We start from the raw sequence: 13,359 nt of genomic DNA on the forward strand, positions 1-13,359 counted from the left end.
ACAACTTGCTTTTTCTATTATTGAACATTTTTATAACATTTCTGAGTCTGTAAAAAGGGGGTTTTGTAAAGCTTTCTACCCATTTTAATCCAAGGTATTCTTACATGGCAGAAAAAAACCAGGATGGTTTTCTCCAAACTAATACTAAAATAATGTCATTTATTAGGTTAATTTAATTAGGCAGAAAAAATATAAGAAACTCATTGGCACCTACTGAAAGTGTCAGATTAAATAACACAAACTAAATGGATTGCTTTTCAAAGAAAGCTTAACTCTTAGTTTAAATACAATCTTTTTGTATAGGTTAGTTCTACTTAACATAAAAACTATGTTGAACTGTGGCTCTCGGTAGCTACATATTCAACAGAAGCAAAAACCTTATCTGCATTAGCATTTTAAATATCTGTGTAGTCACAAACTGGCAATTGCTCTAATGAAAAGCACAAGAACCTTGGTTTAAAGCATCATCCAATATCAAACTCTGCCATCAGATATTACAGTGGGGGCTGTAAACTTTAAAAAAAGACAAGGCTAGAACAAGGTTTTAAAAAAATAATCCCATACCCAACCTTCTTTTGCAATTTTAAGCCACTAATTGCTAACTAATTATTGTGAGGTGTCACACAATGAGTAGGAAAGCTAACAATCTCTTCTTGTTGCCCGGGATTTGCAGGTTCAGTCAGTGTCTTTTCAGGTATGGTCAAAATCAGGTACAAATCTCTGAGGGAGGTACAGTTTAACTAAAGAAAAGAAATACCAATGTCAAACTGCTTAAGTAGGCCTTTTGTTTTGAATACTGGCATTGGAGCCAAAACATTGCCTGTATGTCATTTCTAAATTCTACCTACTTGATTTCTTTGTTTTGTGGAGAAACAAGAAGCTGAAAAACAGGAAAGTTCACTTTGGGTACCAGGCTTATTTTCCACTTAAGCCTACAGGTCACAAATGAAGGGTTAAGTGAAACCAGGCTTTGTTTTTCTCTATCTCTAAAGTACATTAAACCACAATAAAACAGCTTATAATTTAAAGGAAAATTCCTTTAAAACCTCTGCATATAACTGCTTTCACTGAGGATGGAAATGTATGCAAAGACCACAGTATTCTGTGCCAATTCTGAGATGTATTTTCACCTGCTCCAAGATCCTAAGGGGCTCCAACTTTTTCCAAATGCCCAAACATAATCAGTCCTAATGTCAATTAAACTAACTGGTAAGTTCTATTTGATCAATACATCTCTCTGTGTACATAGTTAAAAAATCCAAAAGCAAATGAAATGTTTTGGGTTTTTTTGTCTAATCTTCTGGAAGGGCATATTCTTAGAGTTTCATACATTTCCATTAAATTCACTAAATTCAAATAATCCTTAAATAAAAATGTAGTGCTTTATGGAGTAATTTTTGCCATGACTGCGCAAACTGAAAAATAAAGGTGTTATTTTGTTACAACAAAACTGAAGGAAAAAAGCAGGAGGAAAATAGAGCACAATAGCAGCTAAAGGAGAGCAGGTGATAAAAACAGATGAAAAGTAAGAAGATACAGAAAAAGGTGGCACAAGGAAGAAGTTAGGAAGAATGAGGCAGAGAATTAGGCAAAGAAAATGAATCCCTTCAGCAGCAAGGCTGCACATCATTCATAGTCATTCACCATGAAACTCGCTCAGGCATTATGAAAAGAACTGAATGCCAAGTTGCCAAATCCCCTATTATTTAATTAGGACATTTTTGTTTGTTTGAAGATCCAGCTTTTGTATTTTAAAGATTATGTGATCACCCTAGATTTAATTTTTTAAAAGGGCATTTCTAGCCCTCACCATAGTGCCGATTTATAAGAGAACACGACGTTAGATTGCTCATAAACAAGAATACAAGTGAAAAGAACAGTAATTCCCCTCAACTTTCTTTCCTTTTCTGATTAACTTATGATCTGGATTTCTGATTTTAAAGACCATTAATCACAGGCAAACACTCTTTTAAAAACATGCACCTGCTGCTGCCACAAATAAACCCTAAAATTCTCATGTTTTACCATGTTTGCTTTGAACATTTGACACTGTCTTTCTCTAACATCCTTGGAAATTACTAACTGTTGTCTGAAGCTGTCAATAACCCAAGAGAAACTCTGATTTGAATGAAACCTTAAGAAAACAAGACCAGAATGGCACAGTTTCCTGACATCATCTGAGAGCCATGGACAGGTATGTTGCTACCCCTCACCAAAAAGATTTTGTATTTATCCAAAGATTAAGCAGTAATGCCATCATTCCTCTCAACATCAACAGCTGGCTGTCATTTAGAAATGCAGGAATATTGTTCCAGATGCCATGTAACCAGAGCCAGCTGCACAAAAGCTACATCTTATGCAAACAGTGCCAACAGTGATGGAGCTGCAACCAGGAGTCAGCCCCCTCCTTGCAGAGTACATATTTATATCTCTCTGCAACTGAATCCCAGCCACTTTCCTCAACTTCAACCATCCAGCAATAAAGTGTTTATGTTCAGGGCACAATTAATGTATCCACTACAGGGCACTAGTAACAAATGGAAAAAATATGCTCACATTAGTACTTCTATGGCAGTGACTAATTAATTAGGCTTTTCCAGCATTACTCTGTTGGCCAAAAGCCTGTGGTGAGATTCTGTTGTCACTGACTTTTTTGTGAGCACTGGGACTTGTTCTCCTCATTCTGAACTAAATTGTCATAGATTTTGGGATACCACACAAAAGCTGGTTTTAGTTTGAAAAATGGAAAATAACTTTTGGTAAATATTTAATACTCTTCTATAGTGCTTTTGTCCATACATATCTATACAATAATTGTTGAAACATTTAAGTTCTAGTTTCTTTTTGCTATCTAAATATAAACTAACAACACCTAGGAAACCAAGGCTGCTGAATTAACTAAATATAAACTAACTACACCTAGGAAACCAAGGCTGCTGAATTAACTTGCTTTTCTGACATATAATGAAAAAAAACTAATTACATTCCTCAAACTGGTACAGTTATTACAGTAAACACCTCTGCAAACAAACCTTACCTGAACAAGCAAGAAAGGTTGCAAAGCAGTACTGCTTTAGATTTGTATAATGCAAAAAGCTATTGAGAGAAACTCAGAACCTGACCCAGGCACAGACTGAACTGGAGGTAGCTTTGTCCTTCACTCAGCTGGGCGTAGGGTAAAACCTTTTAGTGCTAAATAGAAGCTTTACAAGAAGACGGAGGCATTACATGAAGCCAGACAAAACTAAGTAGCTGTTCTTTGCATGTAGAAATTTTTGAGGTTAACAAAAAATCACATTCCAGTTATAATTCCCAGGAGGTGAACATAAAAGGCTATAACAGATTTTAGCACAAGCTGTTAGCTTTCAAATACAATCCTGACAAAAAGAAGTCTGATCTCATAAGGACATTCCATTCATAAACTGTTCTTATTCACCTAAAATCATGTTTCTCTTCTGAGAACTACCAAGGAAATCTGCTGTCTGTAGACATATTCATCAGCTCAGTTATGATTTACAGACTGTGCATAATATAAAGATTTAACTCATAAGCAGACTTTTGAAAACATCAGTCAATATTTAGATTTAAAAAAAATCAAAGGTAAAGAATTTTAGACTGATGTGGCCATGTCCAAAAGCATTCTTCCTCTTTCCCTCTCAATACAGAGCATAGCCAATCCGTCACAGCAATCATTCCTGGAAGTTCTTCACTCTCTGAGGGGACGTAGACCTTTGAGATTTTGATGATATCAACCTGTATCTACACACCAAACCTCAAGTGGTCAAAGTATTACTCCCAACACTATTTAAATATGCACTGAATACAAGAGCTGAGCAACTGCAAAGCATGGACATGTGAAACAGCTTGATATTTTTTTGTCTTGTAATACCAGAACCAGTTTGCCTCTAAAAATCAACTAATGTTCTGGTATTCCTTGTGTATCACCCATAAACCAGCAAATATTACTGAACATTTCCATCAGTTTCTTGACACTTACCCTTCCATATCTGTTAGCATAGGACCCTGTAAGCAAGGAATGGAAAATGATGATTGTCTCATCCAAATCCCAAATGAATACTCTCTGTAAAAAGAGAATCAAATCAATGTGTTCCTTTGTGAAGCTAATACTTGAAATGGAAAGTTAAAATTTGAATCAGTAAGCACACAAATGGGAAAATTGTACTGAAATGGTTGCATATTAAAACCATAGCTTCCCTGCCATTTATTTTTAAAACAAGTTTTTTGTTTTTTTTTTTTTTTTCCGGGGTAGGGTAATACAATCTGTTAGCTTTTTACTACAATTGCTATTATATCAAATCCTTCTATTAGAATAGAATTATAGTATAGTCAAATATACACAGAAAATGAGACTGTACAATGTAATTTTTTGAAGCTTGATGTGAGATAGAAACTGAAATAAACAAAGAGAAGCATCTGAAAATTAAATCTTCGGGGTTAGAATTCTGAATTTCTTACAAAACAAAAGTCTTACAAAAATTCATGTAAGTGCCCTTAAAAATTATCTCTAAAACCAAAACAAAGCAGATTGCTGCTAAGCGCTTTATTTCCCTTGACTTATGTTAATTTTAATGCATTTTAGGCATCTGAAGAACAAAAATAATGAGCCTGGATGATGTATGTATAAAATTTCTGGCATCAGTAAATAATTCTTTTGCTTAGAGACAATGGAAAATACATGTTTTAAATTTGTCCTCTGACCACACACAAAATGATAACTTAATGAAAAATAAAGTGTTCAAATACAAACATTTTAAATCCTGGTAAGATTGTATTTCCCATGATGACAAATGGGGTAAGCTTCTGGAAAGGAAAAGTAATGCAGTGTGGACACTTATAGCTGTGGTGTGTCATTGGAGATGTGTTCTCAACATAAACCATGGGCCACTGGGAGGAATGCAAGCAGAGCATGAGAGAACAAACCCCACTATTGTGCTAGAAGTGTCTCTTGTCCAAATGAAAACCTTTCTTTGCCTTGGGAAAAGCTTGCTTTTTTTTTTTTAATTTTTTTTCTTTTTCCTTTTTGTTTTGTTTTGTTTTGTTTGTTTGCTTTGCTTAATCAAAAGGAGAAAGAAACACCCAGTATTTTTCCAAGAAAGTAGGAGCTCTTTCTGAAGAAGGTTCTTTAGAAGAAAAATCCCATTTTCTATGAAAATACTGTTAGAAAAAAAGGGAGCTTCAATGCCACTTTATTTTTGATAAGTAACACTTATAATAACATGTAAATAACACTTTGTGCAAAATAATTGTAAAAATAAAGTTCTGTAATAGGCCAAAGACATTTAATATATAGTACCTCCAGATCAGAGTCAGGTGGTGGTGAAGGATTGTTGTTTCTTCTGCCACGTCCACGTGATTTCCCATCTGAACTACGACGCAATCTATCTGAATCTGAATCTTTAATGGGGGTTGATGGACTGTGGATTGTACTGTATTCTGTCGTAGTAAAGAAAGAACACTTTTACCCTTCAGTTCAATGTTCAAAATGTTCAATTTGCTTGCTTACACCAAACCCAGTCCTAAGTAAAATAATTAAATAGAAAATGGTAAGTGTTCATATTGAATAATATCTAGCTCAAATTATATGTAAAAAGAGTGATAAACGATTTCAGTAAATGCCTGTAAAAGACTTAGTAGAAAGAAACTTCATTGTTTCATTCCTTCAATTATTACAAGATTAAGAAAACAATTTCAAGGGATACCGGTTTTTCGTAAAACATCATTAATTTAACTCTAGCTTTTCAAACTTAAATATCTTAAATGCTTTAAAATAACTGTCATGGCGACGGGTAAGAAAAATCCAACCAGGCGTGAAAAAAACCCAGACATACATAAATTGAAAAATTTTCCAAATTGCCTGGTTGGAGACTCTTTTAGATTGCTACATTTGAGCCAGAAGAACAGAATTATTCCTAAATACAGCATAAATTAGAATATTTATTTTCCTACGATAATTTAAATTAATAAGCGCTAAATATGCATCAACTATGAAGATGACATTTTTAGTGTTTTTCAAAGGCCTAATCAACACCGAACATTTCCAATGAGTACCTTCAAGACAGGATACAAATCTTTACAAACAGTATTGCATGCTAATTATTATGCTCTGGCAACATTTATTTATAAGAATATTTACTGTTATTGAACAGATGAAAAGAGAGTGATGATTCATGCAGTTAACATGCAAGTTTGAAGACATTTTGCTACTCTTAACATCCATAGACTCTATCATAGTGAATGCTTGTATATTAACAAAGCAGACATCGAGCATCAGTCATCCTTCCCATTAATTTAATTAGCAGTACCATAGTCCTTAGAAATGTAACAACACATTTTTAAATCTCTTTTGAAAACTTCCTGTTATAGTCTGAATTTCATAAATACTTTTATTTTCACGGTCACTATGATTACTTTTGTTTTTCGTAAAAACACTACTTTAGTAAAGGCAGCTGCAATTTTTATTTTTCTCAATTTTACTGCTCAGTTAATATTAACCACTCTTTAGAGTTCAGTAGATACAGAATTTTTCATTTGAATCTGCCTAGACCGTGGCATTCCAGCTTGAACAGACAGGTATACTTCTCACACAAGGGATTCTCTCTCCTAGGAAAACATCCTGTTGAGGTCAAAGGTTAAATTAAGGAGGAGACTCTGGACATCTGTGTAGCACCACATATGCACAATTACTCCAAATAATAACAGTTACTTGTGCTGAATGAAAGGAAAAGGTCTTGAAAGTCTCATGCTCAGCCATCAAATCCACACTTATTGAGAATTAGCATAGCTTACATATTTCACATTATATATTTACCTAAATACATCAGACTACATCAAACAAAGCAGAACAAGTTAAGATGTAACCCAAGGTTAAGCACAGAATCTTCTGAAGACACCTGACCTATAATAAAAGAGTGATTCTGTATGTGTCAAACAACAAAAGTTATCCAGCCACATTTATCTATACATCCCAATAATATGCATATTTTCTTATGACAATGCAGACTTCAGAGTATTTATCTGAAGTATTTAAACTTTGAACGCTGACTGCTCTTTCACCTACTGTACTTAACCATAAACAAGAAATCATAACAAATAGTACCAATTTTCCCAGTTAATTTTTCTGCTGTACACTATTTTGATTATTAAAATCTTAAATAAAAAGAAAAGAGAAAGAAAATTATGCACAAGAGCCTTGAAAGAAATTATAACCCCATAAAATAAACAGACCAGAATTTCTTCAACAGGTATACTAGCTAATGATGTTCTAAATATGTACTTCAAAACTTAGATGTAATGAAAAATTGCATTTCCTATTGACTAATTTAAATTACAGCTGCTTTTGGTCTCTGACACTGTTTTCAGGAGTGTGGCTTTAGTTCCCAGTTTTAGAAATTTTTCTTACAGACGTGCTATGCCTAAAAGTTTTAAGTATTAAACTTGCTGGAGTAATACTAAAACAAGTAGGGAAAGAGTATAAACAAGACTTCATGACAAATAAACAAACAAGGAAACCTAAATGAGTGAGGACACAGAGCAGACCATGGTGGGGGCAGGGATGAAAGTTTGTCTGTAAGAGGCATCCAGTTCTCAATCTTTGCAAACACCTTTCACTTATGAATATTTCATTCAAAATTTCAAACACAGGGCTGTAAGTTTGGGTGGAGGCTCATTTCCATTTCCACTTCACAGGTTATCTATTTGGATGCACCAGTCTCTTCCCTGACAGAAAGACTCCCAACCCTGCCTCAGGACCCCTTCTTGGGACCACCGTACTTCCATCATTCCCAAGAAAGATTTATCTGTCCTGCTCTTATGGATCTCTCCAGGAAATCTCTGCTGCTTGGACAGCTGCATCATCAGAACATACAACTTCAGCATTCATTACAGTAGTAGAAGTTTAATTTGTGAAAGTAGGGGGAAAATTATTTCCTTCATTGTATCTGCATGCATTTGAAGACTGTCCACAGATCCCCTTTGTTTAGATTAACTCTTCCCTATCAATCTTCTTTTTTAGGCTCTGATTCTCATTCTCTACAGTCTCACCAAACTGGACAAAATAATGCAAAGCAAAATCAAGCAAAGCTTGGCTTCCTGAAATGTTCTGCAGGCTACCCTGGACACCACTTGGCCAGAAGAAATTTGCATTTTCTACAGTATTTCCATAAATATTAGATTGGGCATTCCTAGATCATCCTCTGAGGAAGAAGTGACATTGAACTGGTTGTTTCTCGAAGACTTGGCCAAACCTTGCACATGACTGAACAAGCAACATTGCTAATACCTGCAACTTCTGAGCCTGCTCAGGAGATCAGTGTTACAAACAGCATGACAGACAGCAGTAACCAGTGGGGGAAAACATGACATTGTGTGCAAGAAACTTTTTCCAAGTACGTGATGGGAATGCCTCTGTGTGCATGGCTGCGTCACCAGCTCAGCGTCCAATGGTCGCTCTCAGGGCCTCTTAAGGAAACCCAGTTAAAGAATTCAGTGTCCACCTGAGCCCTGAGCCTCGACAAGCCCAGCCCTGACAAATTCTGGAGAAAGAAAAACAACAGTGGCTGAGGGTACTCTGTGTGCCACTAATATTTGGAGTACTGAGAGCAGTCTGCAGGGAAAGGTAGAGCCTGGAAGAAGCTGCCAACATTCCCCGTCCCACATTTGTGCAGTTCATCATTCCTGCCTAAATGTATACCTCACACCTGCTCCTATTCAGATCACATCTCCATTTTTTGAGTTCTCATCCCGTCTCCAAAGCAGCCCCTCTCAGCATGGTGTCATCTACATATTTAATAGGCAAACACATTCTGTTCCGTCACATAATGATTAATGAAAATGCGGTCTGGTGCTAGGCCCAAGGCAGACACTGAGGAATGCTGCTGTAGCCATCCCTCTGTTTTAACAGTGAGCTCTCACTGACTTCTCTCTCTGACATGATTTCCTAAACAGCTTTTTAACCTTCTGCTGTAATTCCTGCCAAACTGCTTTAGCCTAGCTTGCTTTTAAAATTGTTAAGTGAAAAGATTTAACTGCCAGGGCATCAGAAGACTTGCTGAAGTAAATTTACATAGCCACAATCCATGTTATCACTATACTCATTACTCTATAATCATTGGTAAGAGAAGGTTAATTTGTTCAACTTCAGCTGACTTCATGGTACCAGATGTTGCATCCCGGGTTGCCGCAACCAGACATACTTTAATACTAGCCAAGTGAAATGATGATTTTTCTAAAGCACTGAATTCAATTTTATCCTGTCCTTGAGCATCACAAACACAGGAAAGTGCAAGAGAAAAGCCTGATCTCCACATAATCATGAGCAGAGAAGAGCGCGAGGATCAGATCCATCGCCTGTCCAACACAAAAGCAAGATCACCAAAGGGAGCAGGCAGCAGCCTGGTTAAAGAAAAGGAGTTCAGATAAGAGCTATGAGATTTGTACACATTTTGCCAAAAAAAATCCCATGACAGGCTCCCAAAATATTACATGGGTTCAAGAGGAGCCTGAAGACATCCCTGGAAATGAGGCATTCAGGGGTGCTATAGCTGCACCACATTAGAAAGTTGGATCTGTGAGATCAGGCAAGTGGTGGCAACTACATCAGGCTCCACTGGCTGTTTCTGAGAGGTTATTTCAGTGCAAGTGCATTCTGATTTAATCTCCTGGGCATCCTCAGTAGGGGCTGGAGCAATTAGGAGCTGTTCTGGAGGTCACCTTCCAGGTTAGCTTTGACTGGTAGGACTCCGCTTGGGTGCCCTAGGACCATTCTGCTGAGCCAAAGCGTCACATCAAAAAAGACCCTACTCAAAATTAAAATGCTAATGCAGGCAGACCCTAAACACACAAACAATAGCAGGTCTGGAAATCCCCTGAGATAAAAATATCTGGGATCTGGAAAAGTGCTTAGGGCAAATCTTACACAAGCCTAGCCTTTCCTTGATGCTCCTGAGATGCCTGCTGATGGCCCCTGCAGCAGGCAGGGCACAGCCCGCTGGATCTATCAGTCTGGACTGCCACAGCCAGTGCAGTGGCTCTGGGTTGCAATGCCTTCACAAAACTGTATCAATAATGTAGCAACAGTTATTTTTCTGCATCCATGGACAAACACATCATTTTAGATCTCCCTGCTACAGCAACTCTCTGTACTTTGCTCCAGGCAGACACTAAATGTTATTTCTGCTTCAGCCTCTTCTGAACCTTGGATAAGTGTAAAAGACCCACTCTTGACTTCTACAGTAAGTCAGGAAAAAAAAAAAATTAAGCCCAGATTTTATAAATATCTTATTTTCCAGGTGTGACTGATACTGCCCTGCTTCTGACCTGGTAGCAACCCCTGCAGCATACAGTGACATTAAGCCTGACAAAAATGTAACTGTGAGTAATAAAATATGTTTACATTCTGGCTTTAACTAAAATATGTGAACCATACTGTATCAGACTTTCCTCTATTCTTCAAGGCACCCTAAAACTGCAACTTGACGTAAGAGTTCATCAGCTTATACTTCCCTTTATACATCACTGGGCAGTGTTGATGGTTTTGTCACACAGAACAATTTTCCATCATCTCAAAAATAAAAACATCTTGATTATTTATGAACAGACAGTACAGCTGCAAAGACAGCATTTGCAACACCATATTCTGTAATTCATTTCTGTTTGTTATGAAAATCCCCCCATAGTAATTGCTGCATTTTCTTACTGTTGATTTTGATATACAGCAATAGTGTTCAATGACAAATCTGGGGCAAACTGGCTATGCCAGAGAGCCCAAAATCAAGTGTGTCTCTAAGTAAATCCAGCTGGTGTGTATGTGTGGGTAGAGCTTTTGCTGTTGACAAAGGCATTGCAAATTTTATCAGACTTTTCCCCTACTACACTGAAAGGTTATGCAAAAAAGAGTAAACATGCATTATCAAAGTAATCATATCTCATGTCACAATGTAAATTACATGCATGAGGTTGGTCCTGGGTAGTTAGCACAGTCAAATGTCTCTGCAAGTAGCTATGTACAAAAAATTTTCCATTTAGATTGTGCCCAGATTAATGGCTTCCCCTTAAATCTTATACTTCATTTTGCCAGTGTTATTTCAACTCCTGTGTACCAGAATAAAAATACAAGATTCAAGTAATTTGAATATGCCAGTCTCACGCTATGATTTTCTTACTTTTGCATAATTAAAGTTTGCTTTTGCATAAATAAAACTAAACACAAATTCCATGAGCACCTATACAAACTTCTACTTGCATACAACTGGACCAGGATTAAACAATGCAGCAGAATCAAGTGTATTTGTGGATGTTCTTTTTTTCACTTGTCTATGAAAAAAATAGTACTGTATTAGTAGTAAGTAAAAGCACTAAGTAAATATTGCAAGAAATACAATAATGCCTCCTAGCAGGATCACAGAAGTATATCTCTAGTGCTGTTTGAACAAAATGTCAAAATCTTCACTTGAAAAACAAATTAAATGTTTGTATATTAAGAATTAAGAGCATGCTATTATAAACTTGACAGAAGCTCTCAACAGTCTGTCAAAAATAGTGGCAAAAATGATTATTTATTTCAAAGCCTGGTTGAGGTTTTGATTTAGGATTGCATATTTAAAATAATGACAAAATATCATATATAATAGTATTTATAAACTATATATGACCACAACATACAGTGGTCTGTTTTTTTCTCCAGCATTCTTTGTTGAAGAAAAAAGGTGACGCAATCCATAATGGGCCAGTAGTACCTGTATCCTTTGTAGTTATTTCTTCCTTACTCATTAGCTCAGTTTTCAAACAATTTGAAATCATTGTTACTTTTAATCCCACCAAAACCAAAGATAAACATCCCAGGAGAACAACCATTATGAGAAAAGCAAAACCAGTACTGCACTTTGCCATTCATCACTGTATCCAATTTAATTTCTGTTTTTACAGAATTTTCCATGATTTTCCTTCCTTGTATAAATATATCCTCTAGATTTAGTCTTCATTTATATTTATGAAAAAGAACAAACATTAGAATACCAGAAATGTACTGTGAATATAGCTGCATTTCTTTCCATGCAGGTGTTAATGAAAAGTTGTCTATATTAACTATTTGCCCTCTCGCTTTTCTGTCTCTAATTTATTGTTATGAGACACAATAAGAAGAAACTGTAAAAGTTGCTTTCCTTTTTGTAATACTAAAGATGATATAGTACTCAAGGAAAAAGAAGTTTAGTCTTTAAGAGCAAAATAGTGGCCCATGTCTGAGACCAAGTTTTGTTGGCTGGCACAGCCCTTGTGAGGTTTTTAATCTGCATTGTGAAGTATGTGAGTAATACAAAAAAGCCCCCAAACCTTCCAGTAATATATTAAACACACTTATTACAGAAACCAAGAAAAATGAAAGAGATTGAATCTCAAGAACAATGCAAGTCTCACTTGTGAGAAACACTGTTTAATAAATTATAAATACAGCATCAAATGAAATAGATAATTCCTGACTGAATGAAAAAAAAAAATGCACAAATCAAGAACTTTTTATTACCGGTTGTAATGATGGAGTTGAAATATTGCAAGAGAAAATTATTATTGCTTTAGAAAAGGTAGTTTTTTCTACATTAACTCCTAGAAATAATGTTATGAATGTTGCACTAAGAATTTTTGATCATCAGGGTAGGCATAGTAGATGGGGGCATAACTCCATCTCTCCAGGGTAATTTTCAACATTGGCAAACAGCTGGAAACTAAGTAAGAAAGCATAAAAAGGACAGACATCCACACAGCACTCATTCATCCCCAGTCTCCAGTGATCTTGTACATCAAAATTTCTTGTCTCTGTAAATTTAATATTTGAGCTTGTCAAAGTTATGCTTGAACTGGCATAAACTTTTTGCATACACAACATCCAGCAACAAAGAGCTACACAGCTTACTTACATGAAACACAAAGAAATACTGCTTTTGCTCACTCTCAACCTATTTCAATGAACTTAAATATTGGAAGGGAGAACAAATATTTGCTCATTTATCTATTTCTCTGTAATAATTTTAGTTCTTATTACTTCTCTTAGATACTACAGCTTAGACAAAAAAATCAGCAACTTTCTGATTACATCACTAAGAAAATTTTGTTCACAAAAAATAACATTAATTTGTATTTCTGATTTATGGATACAAAGACTATAAACATCTGGGCAATGAAAGATTTTATCCTGACTGTGGTACAAGAAAGTTTCAAATCCTGAAAGTGAAGAGAAAGAAGAAACACTGAGCATGGAAAATCTCAGGTTTCTCTGCAAGAATCCCTGCATGTTCTGGATTGCATGGCAAAAACTTTAAAATTTAACTAGTAACTGAGGAAAACCAT

General features: G+C 35.9%; 1 protein-coding gene across 2 annotated transcripts in view; it reads right to left on the reverse strand.

Moving 5' to 3' along the window:
- The window catches only part of EYA1 (EYA transcriptional coactivator and phosphatase 1), a 158,015-nt gene that overhangs the window by 40,258 nt on the left and 104,398 nt on the right, over positions 1 to 13,359 (reverse strand). For both annotated transcript variants that reach the window (XM_053990742.1, XM_053990753.1), the window contains 2 exons: positions 5,315 to 5,454; positions 3,998 to 4,081 (listed from right to left, as the gene is read on the reverse strand). In XM_053990742.1, coding sequence (XP_053846717.1) covers positions 3,998 to 4,081; positions 5,315 to 5,454 — 224 coding nt within the window. The remainder of the gene's footprint in view (positions 1 to 3,997; positions 4,082 to 5,314; positions 5,455 to 13,359) is intronic.

The sequence above is a fragment of the Vidua macroura genome, chromosome 1 (genome assembly GCF_024509145.1).
Source record: "Vidua macroura isolate BioBank_ID:100142 chromosome 1, ASM2450914v1, whole genome shotgun sequence".
NCBI classification, from domain to species: domain Eukaryota; kingdom Metazoa; phylum Chordata; class Aves; order Passeriformes; family Viduidae; genus Vidua; species Vidua macroura.